This window comes from Aureobasidium melanogenum, assembly GCF_000721775.1.
Source record: "Aureobasidium melanogenum CBS 110374 unplaced genomic scaffold scaffold_1, whole genome shotgun sequence".
Classification (NCBI taxonomy): Eukaryota; Fungi; Ascomycota; class Dothideomycetes; order Dothideales; family Saccotheciaceae; genus Aureobasidium; species Aureobasidium melanogenum.
This window is the reverse complement of record NW_024470053.1, coordinates 1,458,867-1,479,107: the sequence shown is the minus strand read 5'-3', so window position 1 is coordinate 1,479,107 and position 20,241 is coordinate 1,458,867. Positions and strand designations below refer to the sequence as shown.

General features: G+C 51.0%; 7 protein-coding genes across 7 annotated transcripts; 5 read left to right on the top strand and 2 right to left on the bottom strand.

Moving 5' to 3' along the window:
- Positions 1 to 1,607: 1,607 nt before the first annotated feature.
- M437DRAFT_37691 (uncharacterized protein) lies at positions 1,608 to 3,602 on the top strand (the record flags this gene model as incomplete). Its single annotated transcript, XM_041019687.1, has 5 exons — positions 1,608 to 2,088; positions 2,177 to 2,832; positions 2,894 to 2,939; positions 3,055 to 3,255; positions 3,310 to 3,602. 5 exons carry the CDS (start codon positions 1,608 to 1,610, stop codon positions 3,600 to 3,602), a joined length of 1,677 nt encoding a protein of 558 aa, XP_040884564.1.
- Positions 3,603 to 3,918: 316 nt separating this feature from the next.
- M437DRAFT_38524 (3-ketoacyl-CoA thiolase-like protein) lies at positions 3,919 to 5,325 on the bottom strand (the record flags this gene model as incomplete). Its single annotated transcript, XM_041019851.1, has 3 exons — positions 3,919 to 4,640; positions 4,694 to 5,230; positions 5,295 to 5,325. The coding sequence occupies 3 exons, from the start codon at positions 5,323 to 5,325 to the stop codon at positions 3,919 to 3,921; spliced, it is 1,290 nt and encodes a 429-aa protein (XP_040884563.1).
- A 641-nt stretch (positions 5,326 to 5,966) lies between these two features.
- Positions 5,967 to 7,868, bottom strand: M437DRAFT_10150 (uncharacterized protein; the record flags this gene model as incomplete). The annotated part of the gene is made up of 1 exon (XM_041018550.1): positions 5,967 to 7,868. A coding segment is annotated over one exon (1,902 nt), but the record flags the coding sequence as incomplete, so codon positions are not given.
- Positions 7,869 to 10,227: 2,359 nt separating this feature from the next.
- M437DRAFT_80182 (phenylacetyl-CoA ligase-like protein) lies at positions 10,228 to 12,251 on the top strand (the record flags this gene model as incomplete). Its single annotated transcript, XM_041027302.1, has 6 exons — positions 10,228 to 10,509; positions 10,564 to 10,938; positions 10,992 to 11,123; positions 11,173 to 11,482; positions 11,540 to 11,862; positions 11,916 to 12,251. The coding sequence occupies 6 exons, from the start codon at positions 10,228 to 10,230 to the stop codon at positions 12,249 to 12,251; spliced, it is 1,758 nt and encodes a 585-aa protein (XP_040884561.1).
- A 780-nt stretch (positions 12,252 to 13,031) lies between these two features.
- M437DRAFT_36481 (uncharacterized protein) lies at positions 13,032 to 14,731 on the top strand (the record flags this gene model as incomplete). Its single annotated transcript, XM_041019459.1, has 3 exons — positions 13,032 to 13,085; positions 13,154 to 13,964; positions 13,995 to 14,731. The coding sequence occupies 3 exons, from the start codon at positions 13,032 to 13,034 to the stop codon at positions 14,729 to 14,731; spliced, it is 1,602 nt and encodes a 533-aa protein (XP_040884560.1).
- A 345-nt stretch (positions 14,732 to 15,076) lies between these two features.
- On the top strand, positions 15,077 to 16,165 carry M437DRAFT_71345 (Ribokinase-like protein; the record flags this gene model as incomplete). Its single annotated transcript, XM_041025660.1, has 2 exons — positions 15,077 to 16,071; positions 16,132 to 16,165. The coding sequence occupies 2 exons, from the start codon at positions 15,077 to 15,079 to the stop codon at positions 16,163 to 16,165; spliced, it is 1,029 nt and encodes a 342-aa protein (XP_040884559.1).
- Positions 16,166 to 19,078: 2,913 nt separating this feature from the next.
- Positions 19,079 to 20,207, top strand: M437DRAFT_36820 (uncharacterized protein; the record flags this gene model as incomplete). Its single annotated transcript, XM_041019516.1, has 2 exons — positions 19,079 to 20,102; positions 20,155 to 20,207. The coding sequence occupies 2 exons, from the start codon at positions 19,079 to 19,081 to the stop codon at positions 20,205 to 20,207; spliced, it is 1,077 nt and encodes a 358-aa protein (XP_040884558.1).
- Positions 20,208 to 20,241: the final 34 nt, after the last annotated feature.

Below are 20,241 nucleotides of genomic sequence, written 5' to 3'. Positions count from 1 at the left end.
AAGCCCTCTGCCACCCACTTTCCAACGACAAACCATTATTACTACGCCTGATCTGACGTCAATGTCCGAGGACGAGCTCATGGAAGCGCACGTATTCCACTCCAGACAAGCACATGCATACCTTGAAGAGCTGATTAAAAGGAGACATCCCCCACCACCTGCTTGGGTTCCACCTAAGAATTGGCAAGTCACCCAGGCTCCTGAAGACCCGACACTTGCAATGAATACAGAGCAACCGCGACTGCGAGATGTAGGTTCACTCGCTTCTGTTGAGGAAGAACCACCTCCAATTGGTCCTTCTGATCAAACCCGCAAGGATTCCGCTTTCACGCAAGGGGTGAGGAGCAGTATTGCTTCGACTGGAGGGAGACGAACTCCGAGAGTCGTGCAAGGCACACAGAAAGCAGGGTTAGTAATAATTCATGTCACATCGGATTGGCGACGATACTAATGTGAACAATTTCAGCAGAGATTCTCGAGGTCGGATGAGAGCAAAAGCATCCTCAAAGGCTGGTAATCGTAGAGATTACATTGCATGTGTGAGCAGGAAACAACGCGGTGTGATCATTACAAGAAAGGCCGGCATGCGGGCACAAGACTCCTTCATGCTCAAGAATGCCGTGCGCAACTCACGCAACGAGGATCAGGGAACTGCAGAGTGGATCTTTGAGGATGATACCGAGCTCGTCAGAATGCCTGGTAGATCCATCTCAATCGCTAAGATTGGGACGTACCTGGACGCTGGGACGAACCTGCTACATCTCGACCTGAGAACGGCCATTCCCCTGAAGTCTGAATTGTCAAGGACTGTTACAAGAGACTCCAGTGGGAAGTCACAGTCCGATCGGGACGAAGACGCTCCCGCAGGACAGGAGACTGACAGGCAGAGACCCGGGAGGACGACAAAGCCCTCGGAAGCAAGCAATTCATCTGGAGCACAGGGAAGATTGCAGGGTCGGAAAGCAAGCAACGAGGGCAAGGATGCAGAAATCTCATTGGAAACTTACCTTCTTGGACCAGATGAAGATTGCTATCCTCCAGCGTACGTTGAGGCGGTCGCTCAGTACTGGAGTGATTTGTTTCACATCTCGAAGGGTGCTGGAGTTGATGATGTCGCCGCTTCAAAAGCCGCGTCCGACATAACACAAATTCCACTACACGACGGTTCTGTTTCAATTCGAGATCAGGAACGATAGTCTCGTCTGGACACGTCAACAACAGCGAACAGGCAAGAAGGTGAGTGGCACGCACAAAAAACAGTTCCACATTGTGGAATCCTGATCGACTCAGGGTCAGGTTGTGGACATCTGCGCGGCGGATGTGAAGAATCGCAAAAACCACCACTCACACCACGACTCGCACAAAGGAGCTTGGCCTTAAAGCACTTTAAGGAGCTGGACATCGACCCTGACACTGAAATCGCAATTCTTGATCTTGACGGCGCCAGTCCTTACACCATCGGAATCACGAGCTGTGAGCAACTTACAAGATCTTTCCTGTAACACTAACAGGCTGACAACAACACAGTGACCCGGACGCAATCAGAGCCTACGATTTACCTCGCATCAGTTAAATCGTCAGCCAAACAAGGTCGTGCATCAGAGACCATGCCTCGTGAAAACAATTCGCATGTAGGCGAAGGTTTCCGCCGCATGAAACTGCGCAAGAAGGCCGAAAGACCTTCGAGTTTCTATAGGGCGCCAGAAATCCAAGAAAGAGGTAGAAGCTTGAAACGCGACTCAGACCAAGATGGCCTCGGATTGGGCATTGGACTGGGTATCAGTATGCCAGACGAAGAAAGTACCCCGGAGAAAGCAGAGTCAGAATGGCAGGGCGAAGAGATGGCGGACGATCCCAAGATTCAGAACTACGCATCCAGACAGCCGAGCTTGTCGACCAGACGCAAGACAGAGAGAGCAAAGCCAGCAGATGTTCCTCGCGCTGATGATCCAGTGGCGGCTATCCAACGCATGCTTCTGGAAGGTGGAGCATTGCTTCGAACTGGACGCGAAGAGAATGAAGGACTCATTTGGGTGAGTGTGGATGCAGTGCGCATGATCAGAGAGGGACGCAGACGCGAACGCGAAGGTATGTTAGCTGCGGGCCGAGCCGCCACCGGCATCGTGCACGAGCCATGTTATCTTATGGACCCAATCGCTGACCTGGACATTTACAGAGAAAGAGGAGCACGAACAAGAACTAGACCAGTTTGTCGCCAACTTTGAGCAGCTTCAGCACCAGGAGCAGCTCGAATCCGAGGAGAGCGCCAAAGACTCAGAGTTTGACAGTGTACCGAGCATTGACGGCGCCCAAGAGTCAAGCCTCAGTCAGACTCAAGCATCCCATCGCATCACCGACAACAACAGAGACAGATCCAGCTCGGTCGACTCAAACGCCTCGTCGCGCACTGCCTTCAGAACCAGAGACGCCAACACTACGCCAAGACCTGGTGACATCGAAATCAACAACAGTCTAGGAAAGAGCCAGTCGTCTGTTGCGCGTCCACTGCCACCTCCTCCCACATTCCCTGCGGACCTCCTCGAACCTGGCCACCCTGACGACAATGAAGAGTTTGTCTCGTTGAACGATCCTTCCATCAGACACCATCTCGCGCTTGCCCTTAGCAACATCTACCACTCTGGGGACATGGCCGCTCAGAACCCTGCCATGGCCAACTCGGCTGCACCCTACACCCTCGGAGGTGGCATGCCATCAGCCGGCCACCACAGCGATATGCAGCACATCTGGTCTTTGGTCCAAGAATTGAGTTCGGTCTTGCAACAGAACCGCGAACAGTACGACGAGCTGCAGGACGGTCTCGCGCGTGCCCAGGTACATTACAACCACAAGGACATGGCAAAGATGCTCGAATTGCTCACATGCTTCCTCGTAGACCAGGCCTACCGAGAACGGTGTTTTGACGAATGGAGATGCTAATGGTACGGTCATTCATGGTTTTGCCGTTCTTCTTGTCCACTGCGCTTAGATACCCCATTCGTTTAATTTGTTTCTTTCGTTCACCAGCTAATACTGAAGCTTTGTCGCTCTCTGCAGTCTCTCATGCCCCTCATGCTTCTTCTGATGTCGACACGACCGCCCTCCAAGCCCAACTATCAGATGCCCTGTCCCGAATCACCGAACTAGAAACAGAGTGCAAGGAAGCCAACGAAGTCATCGACTATGCCGAAGAGATAGTCCAAAAGTTCAAGCTTCAGATCGGCGACTACGCACACAGTCATCAAAGCGCAACCATTGGTAAGGCCTTTTTTTTTTACTTTACACGAGGATCGTCGCTGACCTGTACATTAGCTCTGCACGCACACTACAACTCCTTGCTCGAGACATCGCGCAACGAAACCATCCAAGCCCAACTCACACACCAAGCCTGGCAGGCTTCATTGCTGCGTCTGTCCGAAAACCTACGTGGGGCTCAAGCCGCACACGAAGAAGGCACTCTGCCCTATCGTCGTCGCATCGCTGCTCTGAAGGAGGAGAACCGCATCTTGCGCGCCAAAGCTGGATGGGAACCTGCTAGCGACAGTGAAAACAGCGATGATGAAGACGACGTCTTTGACGAAGGTATCGAGGCCGGCTCTTCTTAATTCTTGTACAGTTGCTTTCCTTTTCTTTTCTTTTCTTTTCTTTTCTTTTCTTTGAGGTTAGAGGTGTGTCAGAACGGACATGCAACAGCATTAGCATGGGTACTTCACGGAGTCTTCAGGCGAATGGGAGTAGAGGACTGCACTTCGGAACTACAGCGAATAGCATCACTGGCGGCATAGAGCGTACATGTCTTCACATTGCGCCACTGGACCGAGGATCAACCAGAAAGAATTCAGTTACAACATTTCATTTCATTATTCTGTTGATCAAACTTCGTGATGCGGTTGAGTAATACAGAGGGTCAGAAGCATTCGTCTACTCGGCGACCCAGACGGCAGCCATGCCCATTCCGGTGCCCACACACATGCTGGTCACGCCGACCTTCTCTCCTCTTCGTCTCAGCTCGTAGAGAAGAGTGCTGACCTGTCTGGCACCAGTGCAGCCGAGAGGGTGACCAAACGCGATGGCACCTCCCTTGGGGTTGATCTTCTCCATGGGAAGCTGCAACTCCTTGGCGCACCACAGACATTGCGAAGCAAAGGCCTCGTTGATCTCCCAGATGTCAACATCATCCTTCGAGATGCCGGCCTTTTCCAGAGCGACGGGGATGGCCTTCCAGGGGCCAATACCCATGAGCAATGGGGGCACACCAACGACGGATGCGGCGACGTACTTGCCGAGGATCTGCTGGCCGAGCTTCTCGGCTGTGGAGCGCTTCATGAGCAGTACCGCGGCAGCACCGTCGGAGATCTGGGAAGCATTTCCACCGTGAATGGAACCATCCTTTGCAAAGGCAGGACGGATCTTGCCCAGGCTCTGGGCTGTCACGCCCTCTCTGACACCATCATCCTTGCTGACGGTGATCTCCTTGGTCTCGTTGGTCTTGGGGTCGGTCCACTTGACCTTGAGAGGGACCATCTCCTCGTCAAAGAGTCCCTTCTTTTGTGCCTCGACGGCCTTGGCGTATGAGGATGCGGCGAACTCGTCTTGATCCTTGCGGGTGACGTTGCGGTCCTTGGCCATCTGCTCGGAGAGAACTAGTCAAGAGTCAGTAAAGTAACGATAGCCAGGAGAAATCAGGTATACAGACCTCCCATAGGGACCTTGCAGTTTGCAGCCTCCTTGTGGCTCTCAAGCAGCTCCGAGAACTCAGTAACAGCCCCAGGACCATACTGGCTGCTCATGCTCTCAACACCAGCACCAATACCAATCTCAATCATGCCAGTCTTGATAGCATTGGCAATCTCCACACAGGCCTGCAGACCCGAACTGCATTGACGGTTCAACGAGTGCACACTAGTGCTATCAGGGAAACCCGCAGCCAAAGCCGCAGCACGGAATTCAGTAGCACCGCCTCCAGGAGGCAATACACTGCCAACAGCGATATCCTCAACCAGCGAAGGGTCGATCTTTGATCGCTCAATCAATGCTTTGAAAGCTCCGTGGAGAAGGTCGGCGGCGGGTGTGTCTTTGAAGCCTCCTTTGCCTCCCTTTGTCAGGGGAGTGCGCAGGCATGCTGTTACGACAATATCATCAGGGCTCTTCTTAAGAATGGCATCGCGATTTGGGGCCAAGTCGACTTCTGACGACTTGAGGTGGCTCGAGACCTGTGTGAGACGCTCGATAGCTGTGGTTTCCAACAAAGTCAGCTTCAACATTCGCACATTTTGTACATTTTGATCAACACGAACCAGCCGAGTTTTTGCCTGTCTGGTTGGCCATTTTTGAAGTTGTTTTGACTGTTTCTTGCAAGAAACCGAATGAAATGGCAGCAAGAAAATAGTAGGCAGGAGACAGAAAGGCAAGGGCAGATGATGTATCATCGTCTGGAGATGCCGAGGTTCGGCTCGGCCTCCCCTTCACATGCTTGCGACGCTCCTTGGCATCGACCTCTTTCATGCTGCGGCCATATGTTGTATCTCCATCAACAAAGTTTACAAACGTTTGTTCGTTACGTTCTAGCACATCCGAATCTGCCTCGGTGCATCTCAAGAGTGCACAGAAGGTGTACGACGGCCTGAAGATGAACAGTCAACAAAGGTATGGTAAGAAAGCAATTCATCTCGTTGGTATTAGCTACTCTTTAAAAGCTCATATCTCATGGGTATCATCAAGCAATAATATCTTCCCCCATTCCAAATCTCCTAGCGCCGTATGTGAAAGGAAAGACAGCAAAATACATGTAACTCCTGAAAGACCTTTTTGTCTGTTGCATCTCGAACAAGCATCAGCGACTCATGAAAGAAAAGAGAACAAGAAAAGATAGTGGTGGTAGCAAGGAAAAGTACGGGCATCGAAGTATCGAAGTAGGTCGGCAAAGAGGAAGGATTATTGCAATCATATCTTCGGTGTCCTCACTTGGCAATTCGGCTGCCATCGTACTCGTCTTGAACAAGGTCAACTTCATAATCGGGCAGCTCGGAATCCTTGAGGTGCGCAGGCAAGACAGTGCGGCAGGTCAAAGCATAACGCATGAGACCTTTGGGGCTGACACCGTGCTCGTAATACTTCTGAAGGTGGGCGCCGCGCATGATAACGATGTCTCCATGACCAAGCGATAGTTTGACCCAGTCTTCGACTCTAGTACAGCTCTGCTTGGGCGGGTATGCTGCGCGAAGTGAAGTAGCCATCTCAGCAAGCCTTTCTTTCTCTTCGCCCTCGGAAAGACCGGCATTTCTGATCTCCTCAAGATACTGCTTGCGCAGCTCGTAATTGGGGAACTCAGGCAAAGGATCATCTTTGGTCATGACAGTCATTTTCTTGCGATTGTAGTCGATGCTCTTCATGCCGTGGAAGAAGAACGACTTGGGCCTGAACCCCATTTCAGCCCGACCACCGAGGGAGAGAGTAGCGACTGTGGAACCGAGTCCCTTTTCTCCATCGTCGTGGTAATTCATTGACTGGTCTTGAAGGTATGCGACCAAGTATAGTTCATTGAACTTTTCCTTGTCTTTGTCGGTATCTCTTGACGTGATTCTGTCGGCCCAGTTTAGACGAGAGACAGCTTCTGTGACTGGCCAGGGCGCATCTGTGAAGGGCAGACTGTCACCCGCGGCAATGAACTTATATGGCATACCATAATTCAAGGTGAATGAGTTCATGAGGGCGTTTGACAGCTCTCTACGCACCAAGCCATGGCAATCGGTTTGAAGATTTTCCCACATCTCATTGGGGCCTTTGACCTCCTCGCGCACAATCTTGTTTGCGATGCCGTGAACGACTTCACCTTCTTCAGTAGCCGACACCTTGAACTTGTAAGTGATCCAGCGGTAATTGTGTGAGAAGTTGACGGAGATCTTGACGTGAGGAAGGGCAGAGTCGTGCGATGAAGGATAAGCATCAGAGACGGGGTAGTTCTGATCCTGAATTGAAGCTGCAGGTAGAGGCGTGATTTGGGGCTTGTGTTCGAAGCCGCAGCTTGTACATTCCCAACCCTCCCACTTAACACGTGCGTTGCATTTACCGCATTCCGGACAAGTCATGCCACGAAGGTTCTCGACTTTGTAGTCCTCTCCTGCAATGGCAGGCGTAGTATACAAGGGGAAGCGGAAGCTCATAGGCGCCTGCTCGTTGGCCCAAGGAGTCTTTTGCTTTAGAAAGCGAGGGTCGTAGATTAGCTGCGTAGCATCGGGTGTACTGCCATCAGGTAAACACCAGAATTTCTCACATTTGCTGTTCAGACACAGCCAACCACACAAGTATATCTGGTCATACTCGTTGCTGCACGAATCGCAGTGCTGTTTGAGGGGTGATCCAAGTGCGCCAAGCTCGACAACTGGTTCAAAGTCTGTGGGGACCCACCAAGCAATTGTATTTGGATCGAGTTTTTCCAGACGATATTTGATGACATTGAATCTGTCTCGCTCGGTCCAGACATGAGTCGCTTTGTACCAATCGAGAGAGTTGTACTTGTGTGGCATCTTGCTAGGCACCTGGCTGTTCTTGTCGCCACAAATTACAGCAATTGGGCTTTGCTGGCTGATAGCATTGATCATGGCGTGGTACTGATGCTTTGGTTCTTGATCTTCACGCTGCTTCATGCCGTTGTCGCCATCTTTTGCCATGCTGCCGCTAGCTCGCAGGATAATGACGTTCTCATCTAGATGATCTCTCGCATGGCCGTTACCATCGAGCATGAACGCTTTGGCCACGCCATTCTTGCCATAGTAAGAGCCTTGCCATGATGAATAGAGACCAGTTAGACTTTCGCAAAGAGTGTGGCGATTTTCTGCCCAGATCTCTGGTTGCCCATGAGGGTCTGGTTTCTGGTTGATGGGCACTTTCTTCGTGACGGCCAGAGAAATTGCAACCAAGTCGTGTTCGCTGGTATCGACAGCAGGTTGAGCTGCAGGAAGCAAGACCTCAGATTCAGATTCAGGAATCGGTTGCGGAATCGGTTCTGGAGACGGCAAAGATGGCGAAGCAGGGGATGGTGTTGCTGGTGCTGAACCAAGAATTTGGCCAAGTCTTTCAGGGTTAACCTTGAACTTCACGACTCTTGAAGTCTCAATTTGCCCGATAGTCGATGCCGGCTCCTTGACCTTTTCACCTGACACAAGCGACTCATTTGCGGAAGGCATAGATGCCGCTGGGAGATTCTTTCTGTGACCATTGCGAGTTTTCTTAGGCTGAGAAGTCCTTCTCTGCTTGGCTGGGCGCTCGGGCGTCTCGGGTCGCGAGATATTACCAGTCTCGACCGTCTTTGAGTACCGAGCAACTGCTTTGCGCTTTCGCTCGGATCTGCGGACGAATGTTGAGGACTCATGGAGTGTACGTCCGGGCGAGGCGACACGAATAGTGTCAAAAACAGCGCTGCTGGGGGCGGAAGAGAGTCGAGGTTCGCTGTGGATGACGGAGCTGTCAGACATAGCAATGTCTTGCAGATCCTGAGGGACTGGCTGAAGTTCGAAATCATCAGGAACAGAGCTCAGAGGTGAGCTAGGTATATCTGCAAAATCAAAAGAACCTCTCTTATCCTCAAATTCAAGGAATGAATCGTGTCTTGAGCCCATGTTGAAAGATGGTAGTACTGATGACAATGAAGAGTATCTCCAAGAGATATGATATTGAGTGCTTGATGTGCTGTTTATTGGATGTTGTAGTGTTGGGAGAGGAGGACAGTGTTGGTTGGTAGAAGGATTAGAGCTGGGAGCAGTTTATGTTGACCAAGAGCACTGCCAACACGCACGTGGAATCGCGTGCAATACGGAGCTTGTCAAAGGAGCATGTGCTGTATCTTGTATAAGCGCAAGATAGCAGAAGCTCAATGACTGAACATCTGTTGGCAGGTGTTACAGAAGAGTTTTTGAGTATATCTTGGTTACAGTCAGCACATGAGATCGCATGTCAAAGCATGTTTCTTACAAGAACACGTGATACCTTGCTAATACATGGATGGAAGAACGGATTCAAACAGTCTGTTGCAGAAATGGCAGTCACAGAAATGGTCCCGACCTGGCTACAATCAGCGCATGACAATCCATGTCAAAGTATAGTATTCACTCAGAGCTGGGCTAACGACGGCAGCTAAGAGCAGCTGTAACACCTTTTAGTCGTAGGAGACTGGCTTGAGATGTTCGAGGAAACAAAAACAAGCTCTATATCTGCGGATCTTGAATTATTAGTGGCCACACGAGTGCTTGTGATAGACACAACATCATACATCGTAAGCTTGCTGGCTGGTAGAGAACACACAGGAGTGGCACGTGGTGCGTGACTGTCTGTACAATGTTAGTTAAGTTCACGTGATAATAGATTGAGCTTGGCTCAAATGTATACAAGGCCAAGTCATGAAGGAGCAAAACATATGAGCAAGACGCGTCTAGTCGCGTCAATAACAATCTCTCTGAGACTTACCAAAAGACAGAAGAGTGCAAAGCAAGCCAGGCGGTGGTTGATGAGTTGCAATGCTAGGTATTGGCGAAAAGGTGTTCCAGGAAGGCTTGAAAGAATCGTTGAGGAGTCTTTGCAATGAGAAGGCAGACTTTGATCGACCTTCTGAGCCTCCTAAAGATGAGGTAAAAGGAAAGACTGACCAGAGATGTACTGATGTACTGATATACAGGATGAATTAGAGGATGAGTCAAGTTGCAACTTTGATGGTGCAAAGTCAACGAGCCTTTCTGACCCTAGAGGTGGGGTGAGAAGCCTCGAGATGTTGATAGACCTTGACTTGTTTTGGACTAGATGAAGGTATCTGGCTGTTGGCAAAAGATTCCAGATGGATGTCGATGTCTTGATGGCGCAAGTGCTCGAGTCAAGACGCATCTCAAGCACTTGGATTTCGGAAGGCTGCTTCCGATGGGTGGGAGTCCGTGCACGATGAGCCGAGCTTTCTCCGAGAAAGACCGAGCTCCAGCTTGTAGGCGGTGAGCTCTGTCTGTTTCTGCTTGCACAACCCCGCACCAGAATGCGGAGAAGCGTCATCTCTCGGTGACAAGGCACCTTGAAACAAGCGCTGATGAGCGCTGATGAATGCCGTCAGCGCCATAATTCAAAGCCGGGCGACTGGCAAGACCGAGGTACAGTAAACATACTCCATCATGGATCTCATCCTATCAAAACCACTGCACCTACCTCCCATCCTTCGCCGACTCACACAATTCCCACGCACAATCCACCAAAATGCCATTCTATGCTCCAGACTGGGTGCCCAAGCTCCCTCTTGACGACATACCAGACTCGATCCCAATAAACAAGTTTATGCTGGATGAGAACTATGGACGTCATCCTCTGGGTTACTCTCGGCCGCCATTCGCCTGTGGGCTCACAGGTAAACAGTATAGTGCCTTGGAAGTCAAGGAGAGAGTCGAATTCCTGGCGAGAGGATTGAGTAAAGAGCTGGGCTTCCTTCCGAACCAGGGATCGGAATGGGACAAGGTCGTTGGCCTTTTCTGCGTCAACACCGTAAGCATTAGAAGATGTGAGCTAGATCCACAGCAGGCAACTGACTGTTTGCAGATTGACACTTTGACACTCGCGTGGGCCACCCATCGCCTTGGTGGCATCCAATCTCCAGCCAATGCAGCTTACACCGTCCAGGAGCTAGAGCATCAGCTTCGCGACTCTGGCGCCAAATGTCTCTTCACTTGTTTGCCGCTGCTTGACCTGGCATTGCAAGCATCAAAGACTGTGGGCATTCCTGAGAGTCGCATCTACTTGCTCGACGTGCCCGACGCTGTGGTTGACAAGCAAAGAGACGGGTACAAGACGCTCAATCAGTTGATTGACGAAGGGAAAAAATTGGCCAAGCTGGAGGAGTTGAACTGGTCCAAGGGTGAGGGTGCTTCGAGGACCGCATTCCTATGCTACTCGAGTGGAACGTCGGGCCTTCCAGTATGTGTTTCGGTTGTTATGGTCAGAACGACTCAAGCTGACTGCAGAATCAGAAAGGAGTCATGATCAGTCACAAGAACGTCATTGCCAATGTCCTACAAATGGCGACATTTGAAGGCCCCTGGAGAAAATCGCTGATCGAGCCTGGCAACCAATCAGATTACACCGAGAATGTTCTTGGACTGGTGAGTTTGACGACAATGGTGTTCGCGGAGCTAAGACTGACCAGCCCAGTTACCGCTCAACCATATATATGCTCTGGTAGTCATCGCACATTTGGGAGTCTATCGTGGCGATGGTGTCATCGTTTTGCCGAAGTTCGAGTTCAAGAGCTTCCTTGAAGCGATCCAGAAGTACAAGATCGCTTGTCTTTATCTTGTGCCGCCAATTATCATCACAATGACCAAATCGCGAGATGTGGTAAAGCAATATGACCTCTCTTCTGTCAAGAGTATCTTTACCGGAGCAGCGCCACTGGGCGAAGAAACAGCAGAGGATCTGCAGTCTATGTTCCCAAGTTGGGCCATTCGACAAGGATATGGACGTGAGTCTTTGCTCTATGCCCATGGATACTCGAGAAACAGATACTGACCTGCGTCAGTGACCGAGAGCTCAACCGTTATATGCTCAACGATCCCAAATGACGTGTATTTTGGTTCGTCTGGAAGTCTGATGCCAGGTATCGAAGCGCGTATTGTCACGCCCGAAGGTGAGGAAGTGACAAAGTATGACACGCCTGGTGAATTGTGGGTCAAAGGACCAGCAATCGTTCTCGGCTATCTGAACAACCCAAAGGCCACCAAAGAGACGTTCGTGGATGGTTATCTGAAGACTGGAGACGAGGCCGTCGTTAGAAAGCATCCAAAGTCTGGCCATGAGCACATCTTCATTGTGGATAGACTGAAAGAATTGATCAAGGTCAAGGTACGTGTTGCTGGCGGCGGGATACTCAATCGGTGGCTCATGTTTTCTTCTAGGGATTGCAAGTGGCTCCTGCGGAGCTTGAGGCTCATCTTCTGACCCATCCTTCGGTCAATGATTGCGTCGTTATTGGTGTGCCTTCCGATCGTGAAGGAGAAGTACCCAAGGCATTCGTTGTCAAATCACCATCCGTCGGGCTCGAAGAATCTGATAAAATGGTTGCTAGGGACATAGCTCGTCATGTGGAAGAGCACAAGGCGAAGCACAAGTGGCTGAAAGGTGGAATTGAGTTCATCGATGTTGTACCAAAGTCACCATCGGGAAAGATCCTGCGTCGTCTTTTGAGAGATCAGGAGAAGGAGAAGAGAAGAAAACAGGGATCGAAGCTGTAAGCTCGTTATTCTGTTGTCGAATCCAAACTCCTGGTCAGCAAACAAGCACGGTCGCACGCCAATCTCTCGCCGTGAAAGCCTGTATGACCAGGCGCAGTCAAGCTTAAAGGTACCGCAAGAATTCGTAGCACAAACTACTATCCTTCTTTCAATGCTTTTCAGGCGACGGTTTGTGTGTGTTGACCTGCTCGGAAGATGAGGCCCACAGTCAATAACTTGATGTGCAAGCTTCACCACAGGCACCGAATGTAGCAAACGCAACGATACAGTAATTCTTTAACCTAAGCTCAGTTGCTCAAATATCCTACTGCTTTGTTCTTCCGATTACACGTCTACATTGTGCATGTCCGACACCTTCGCGCTTCTGGCCAGTGGTTGGTGTAATACAGTATCACAGAGTATAGGGACTTTAGCTTTCGGGGACGCCGCGACCGCGACCATCTTGGCAGCGGTGGTTGGTGCCTGCCTCCTTCTCTTGTGCATCGCTGGGCAGCTCGTACGTCTAACGGTGGGCGGACCGTTGACAAGTGAGCGGATAATTGCTAGTCACATTAGATCAACCACGAGGCAGGTTTGTAACGCAGGCCGACATTGTTTCCCTCCTTTCGTATCCTTTCCAAAACAGCGGGATCAAGTGGTCGCACGCACATCGACATCATAGGCTCGGGTCCAAGCCCGGCGCTCTTCAGAGCATCACGTACCGATCGCATCGACATCCCAGTGTAGCATTCGACGGCCAGCCCCCGCCCGAGACGGGCACGGGCATCGCTATCTCTCGAGATGAAGCCGAGACATTCACAGACGAACAAAGCGGCCATCCAGGTCATTTGTCTTGTAAGCCCTTGCTCTGCCCCACGCGACAGTGCTACCCCACAGATCTGACCATCATCTTGTGCTCATAGGGCTCAGGAGGAGGACCCAGCGAAGACAATGTGACGGGTCTCTTGGTGCGGTCGACGGCCACCGAATGGGCTCGCGGCTCGCTGCTGGCAGTCGATGCCGGCTCACATCTCGCCGCCATCACCCGCATCTTCGAGAAGAACCTTCCTAACGAGGCACCTGCCCCGGAACTGCCTCCTCAAGAGATGGAGACGGATGGCATATCATCTCCCACCTCGTCACCACCAACCAGGAACCCTATACAACCGAAGACGCTTCCAGAACCCATTGTTCTCGATAACGGTCCCTTTGCCGGCCTGTCTCTTCCTCATGCCTCCGCTCGTGCCAATGCAGCTCATGTCGTGCGCGCACATGTTTCGACCTATCTAATTACACACCCTCATCTAGATCACCTCTCGGGGTTCGCCATCAACACTGCTGCTTTTCATGCTACATCGCGACCGAAGAGGTTAGCAGCTCTACCGTTTACCGTCGAAGCTATCAAGAGGCATATCTTCAACGACGTCATATGGCCAAATCTTACAGACGAAGATGGAGGTGTTGGCTTCGTCAGCTTCCAGCGCTTAAGAGAAGGCGGTGATATCATGGTTGGCACAGGAGAGGGTAGGGGCTACATCGAGGTGTGTGAGGGTCTTGGGGTCAAAGGCTTCAAAGTGAGCCACGGCAACTGCATGAAGGAACCCTTACCAAGCCGCTCTCAGCGCGGGTCACTGGGCAGCATCTCGGAGCCAGATTACTCTGCATTGAAGGGCTCAGACTATCGAAATCTGTCGATACCACATGTTTTCGGGACTCCAGGCGAACAGACCCCAGGTCATAATTATTACTCCCCTGGCCCGCAAGGGAGGAATTACACTAGCGATCCGACACCACAACATTCGGTAGTCGATAGTACCGCCTTCTTCATACGGGACTACGACACGTCCAAGGAAGTGTTGATATTCGGCGATGTCGAACCGGATAGCATTTCGCGCGTCCCACGCTTAGCTAATATATGGGCGGAAGCAGCACCAAAAATAGCCGAGGGATTACTTGGGGGCATCTTTATCGAATGCTCTTACGACGATAGTCAACCAGATGCTGTATTGTTTGGACATCTTGCACCGCGGCATGTGGTTGCTGAGCTGAAAACGCTTGCACAATTGGTCAAGGACGAAAAGACCACCAGAGCTTTGGATAGAGCCCAACGGAAGCGCAAGAGAAGTTCGAATGGCCTGAACATAACGATGGACGACATAACCGACTACAAGAAACGGAGCAAAAGCGTCATCACAAGATCATCTAGTATGCAACCTCGACGTGGTAGTTTGCCTTTGATGGTTCCCGAAGAAGGATCGCAGGCCAATACACCCGACCACACAGGTACAGAGAGAAGCACACCTGTGCCAGCAGATGCACCACTCCAAGGCGTCAAAGTAGTCATTATCCATATCAAGGACACGATGGAAGATGGCCCACATGTAGGCGAGCGCATATTGACGCAGCTTAATGAGCATGCTGATGCGCTTGACGTCGAAGGATTTGGCAAGCTCGGATGTGAGTTTGTCATCAGCAAGAGCGGAGAGGACTACCACTTCTAGTCGATATTAATTCATTGCACAAATGATGGTTGTAATCACGATTCAGCTTTAGTGATGGGAGAAGTGTTTCTTGTAATGACCTGAGAAGGCAGCAGCGAGTGACGGGGATCAACGAGAAGCTTGTTGCACTCGAGTATTTATATGAGCCTTCGCGAGCAACGAAAATCAATGTTTACGTTTGGTAATTGAAGACGCTTTGGACGTGCTCTTCCTCAGGCATTTGTATGGTTGAGGGACGGCCTTGGCATTGAGGACCCCACCAAGAATGGTAAACGTCAGGATTCAGCAAATCTGGAGCAAGCAGACGGTCTTTCTTCCTTCAAACCACATCAATTGTATATCAAAATGTCTGGCCAATACGAGATCCTCTGCCTCGAGAACCCTCTCCTGGACATCCAGGCCGTCGGCGACGAGAAGCTGCTGCAGAAGTATGGACTCAAGTCCAACGATGCCATCCTGGCTGAGGAGAAGCACATGGGCCTCTACGAGGACCTGTTCCAAAACTACAAGGTCGACCTGAACGCTGGTGGTGCCGCCCAAAACACCGCCAGAGGTGCCCAATACGTCCTCCCCGCCGACTCTGTCGTCTTTGTTGGATGCGTTGGCAAGGACAAGTACGCTGAGAAGCTGGTCGAGGCCAACAAGAAGGTCGGTCTCCGCGCCGTCTACCGCTACGACGAGGAGCAGCCCACCGGTCGCTGTGGTGTCATCATCACTGGCCACGACCGTAGCATGTGCACCGACCTCGCCGCCGCCAACTGCTACAAGGTCGAGCACTTGAAGGAGAACTGGGACCTTGTCAAGCAGGCCAAGATCTACTTCGTTGGTGGCTACCACTTGACCGTCTCGGTCCCCGCCATCATGGCTCTCGCTGAGGAGGCCGCTGCCGAGAACAAGATTTTCATGCTCTCGCTGTCCGCTCCTTTCATTCCCCAGTTCTTCAAGGACCAGCTCGACCAGACTTCGCCCTACTGGGACTACGTTGTTGGCAACGAGACCGAGGCTCGCTCCTTCGCTGCTTCTCACGACCTCAACACCGAAGACATCCCTACCATCGCCAAGCACATGGCCAACCTGCCCAAGAAGAACACCCAGCGCAAGCGTACCGTCATCATCACCCAGGGCACTGAGCCCACCGTCGTTGCCGTCCAGGGCGAGAACGACGTCAAGACCTTCCCCGTCCACGTTATCAGCAAGGACGAGATTGCCGACACCACTGGTGCTGGTGATGCCTTCGCTGGTGGTTTCCTTGCCGGTATGGCCAAGGGCGAGAGCATTGAGAAGTGTGTCGACATGGGCTCTTGGCTGGCCAAGCTGAGCATCAAGGAATTGGGCCCTGCGTAAGCTTCATCCTTGCAAATACCTCTTGAGAAGTCAAGGCTGACAAATTATGATTACAGATACCCCTTCCCCAAGCAGACCTACAGCGCATGAACAACTCGCACAAAAGTCATTTTCCGCACATAAGAATTCTCAACGAAATCCGGAAGAACGAAAAGCGCTCCCACAGATTAGGCAGCGGCACGCCCTTGAAACGAACATCGGCGTGAAGTCTTCAACAGAAGGTTAGCCAGGCCTGGTGCCATCACCCTGAGCCCGAGGCTGGATATGAGACATTGAGGAGGAAGCAAAAGAGAATTGATACATTTCCAGAATACCATGATGAATACCAAAGTTATGAACTCGACAAGGGTTCGAGCCAATCAATTCTTTCGTTCCGAGGAACATCGAGAACGACACGGGTCTTGATTGCCCGAAAGAGCGAAGGGACTTGTGCTTTCCAGGGACTATAAGGATTGGTTATGCATAATCATTTGTCTAGCGCTCATGGTTACTTACCCGTCTTCCTTTGACTCGATACGGGGAGCCTTCCCGACCCCTTGATCGCAATGATCGACCTAAGCACCCTGAAGACTTGTAACATGACGCACACTCCTTTCGGTAGAGGAATCGAAAATATAATAGGCTTCACGGTTAGACGGAGTCCATCTAGTGACACAAAGGTTGAGATAGGATAACTCGACGATGCCACAATTCGATCTACCTCGCATGGCCATTCGGGGTGCGCGATAATCGATCACAGATGGCCGGGTCACAGTACAGTGCTGCATAGTGGCATTAGAGTTTAGGATGCGGTGCCATTAAGTACAGTAGCTGTGGTGGTCTGTTTGTGGACATCACAGGTGGCTTCCGAGGTTGGGGATGAACAATGTTCGTACTGTGTACGATCCTCCTCGTTCCCTGCTTGATTTGCGACCTGTCGCTTCAATGCGGCTGGTACTACTCGTTCTCGGCTCTTGTTTCAATCCTTGTTGAGAATCGTGAGTGGGGAACATGAGTAGAATACGCAATAAACCTAGCATGCCGAGCTCTGACTCCACTCTTTGGCATAGCATCTGGGGGTAGGAACTCAATCGCTCCCGGTGGATAGGTCCTCTCCAGATCTGGAGGTGTTGCGTCAGGCCTGAGGTGTCGAAGCGATCACTCTTGTAGTGCTATCAACTTGGGCTGCATAATAGATCTCGTTTGGCAAGGCCAGCTGTCGGCCGCCGGCGAAGTACTGAGCTTGCAAACTCAGAAGCTCTCTGGTGCAGTGCTATCGGCAGATTACTTTCGATTAAGAAGGAAACACAAGATCACCTGGACTGCTCTGCAGAGCGTCGTCGGTAGCTGATACGTTTTTGGGTTAGAGGCCGGAGGATAGCCCTAGAAGTACCAATAGCGGGGCAGCGGGCACGAGCTCCAGGCGGGGCTTACTCCGATCCTTTCACGACGAGTTGAGATGGTTGGTCGTTGGTTGGTCACCAGCCGAGCAGGATTGCCGATCTGCTGGACTTGTAAGCGATTGCAGCCGGATCGTTGAGCCTTACGGCAATTTGTATACGCTACTTGAGTAGCGCGCGTACCTTGGCCGGTATCAATGGCTGAAGTACTCTATCAAAAGGGTACTTCACACGACCTTCGATTTGAGCGCGCTTAGGGGCGGAGTAGGTGTTGCTCTAGCTCAGTCCAAATACCTGGGCGCAGTTCGTGAACCACCCTGCATGGTTTGATATCTGAGCTCTTGGCATGTCCATCGTTAGCCTTTCGAGGGTCCACGCACAAGATCCAACCTCCTAACACCTTCCCGAACATGGATAATGCTGGATAAGGAGGCCATGAGGGTCGCTGAGTCATCAGTACCCTGCTTCGAAGCCTGATTCAGGGTGCGCGACGATGAACAATAAGGGACGTATTCAGAACAACTAATTACTCAGCTTTGTTCATACTCCCCATAGAGATAAGTACCGATGGCATAACTGATGGCTAGCAGAGCACCCTTATAGTCCTGCGTCAAGCTACACACATTCGCGGCGAGATGCGCTGCCTGTGCATTGAACTGCCGAATGTACTCGTCATTGAGATTCCAACCGCGTGGGTATAAGCGTGCCCACCGTGGTATTGGGTGTTTTCCTTGAATTATCAGCTCTCTGGCGTCTTGTCTTTCAAGAAACGTGGCTGGGCTTGTCAACTGTTTCCTGCGTTCTTGTAGTGCACAAGGTAATGGGCTAGGTCAATGCGTGAGCTTCCTTCTTGTCTCGGCTGACTATACGTTGAAAAGGTCTGCAAATCATGCTTTGCTCCATATTAAGGTAGTGCACAACTGCTGCAAGCCACACCTTGACGAGTAAAAACTGTTGCTAGATTTGCGTCTCTGACAAGGATGCCGTGTTTCGGTCCGCAGAGCGGTTCCGGTTCCCAACATCGCTATCAAGCTATAGTATGTCTTTGGTTGATTCTTGACACTCGCATTCACCTTTCGGCGGATGGTACAGTGTCCAGCTCGGTCGCCGAGCATTTCCTTCCTATTGCTTACTCTTCAGAACCCCAACCCCCCGTTGCAGGCTCACGAACTAAACAATTTTACTAATCTTGTAAAATACACATCTGCCTTCTGCTGACATGAGACTGCGATGTATAGTCACCAAAGTTTAATTGTAGCGGTCTCCACCATCGGTTTTATCAAGCAGGCCTGAGATCACAGTCATTGCGTCTTTCCGCCTAGGCTCGAAGGAGTCCCCCAACCCCTGCCGTCTCTAAATAGTTGTGTTGAACATCAAGCTGCTGTTTTCAACATCTGCAGCCAGAGAGTGTTGATTTCATCGACGTCTCGCCCAGCTTTTTGGAGCTGGTTGATGTTTATACAAACCTACTTTGCTGTCCCCTCGAGTGTTCGAAGATTGCATTCATTCTGTGAACTATAACACCACTTTCCAATTTGACTTCCGGAGATCAACTCTTGTTTCAGCACACACTCTCTATGTCCCCGCAACCCTGGCGGTTATTGCTGTGTCGCTTCTTTGGGCCATGGAAGATCAAAATGGAGGGGACTATCAACATTACCTTAGCCGAAGTCGGGCAGCTCAGATCTCAGCACACTACAACACCACGACTTCGACATCGTCAGCTGGCCTATTCAAGACGCCACAATTACCTCAACACACCACATCAAAGTCCAGGGCGCAACCGCTTGCGTACGCCTCATACCTGGGAGACGAACATGTCGTGTCGTCACCTCTTTATGACGGCTATCACCACGGCGGATCACCCTCACTGAATTACAACAACTATGTGGCCCATCAACAATCTCTTTCGCCATCTTTTGAGAACGCTGATTTTGTATACGGCTATCAGCAAGTTCCTAGAGCGCACAACTCACCTCATTATACACAGCACGCCATGCCATCGATGAACATCTCTTCATACTATGGCATGCCTCATGCTGCGCAGCCATTTCCTGCGAGTACAGCTCCCCTTCATGATCTGCATTCAACGACAGCTGGGTCTGGCCTGTACGACACCGTCTCGTTCGATCACCAAGTATTCCAAATATCAGGCTTCACCGATACTAGCGACGGCCATGATAGTTACCACTCAAAGGGACATGCTCAACAGTCAGCTATAGGACAGAAATACGCTGGTAATCTATATGAGCTGTTCAATCAATACCAAGTTCATACTATGGAGATTTTTACACTGGTTAGAGATCGTCAATTGAAACCAACAGCAAGCCTACTCCTCCAGATCTCAAAATTTTTGATAGGCAATGTAGAAGCCCTGGGACTCGATCGAGATGACAAAACCCAATACCAAGAACGACTTAAATTGTGGGATACTTTCAACCAATGCTGGCTGACCGTGTTGCATTCTCAGCACAAGACGACTCAAATAATGGCTCGGACTGGACAGCAGTTGCCGCTCGGACAGTCGACCCTAGACTTCGATGACCTTGAGGTCCTTGGGCAAGAGATTGTGCAATTATGCGATGGTATAGAGAAGACAGGGTTGGTCGACTACCAAATGGGCGTAGCTGAGGAGCGAATCGTCGACCGTGAGTCTCTGCATCAACCTGTTTGCTTATGATCTTACTGACCATTTACTAGTCCTGTTGAAATGTCTAGACGCAGCGCGTCAGTGCTCGCAAGCTACGCCTTGAGGTTCTGGCTCAAATCAATGCCGCCGCATATGCA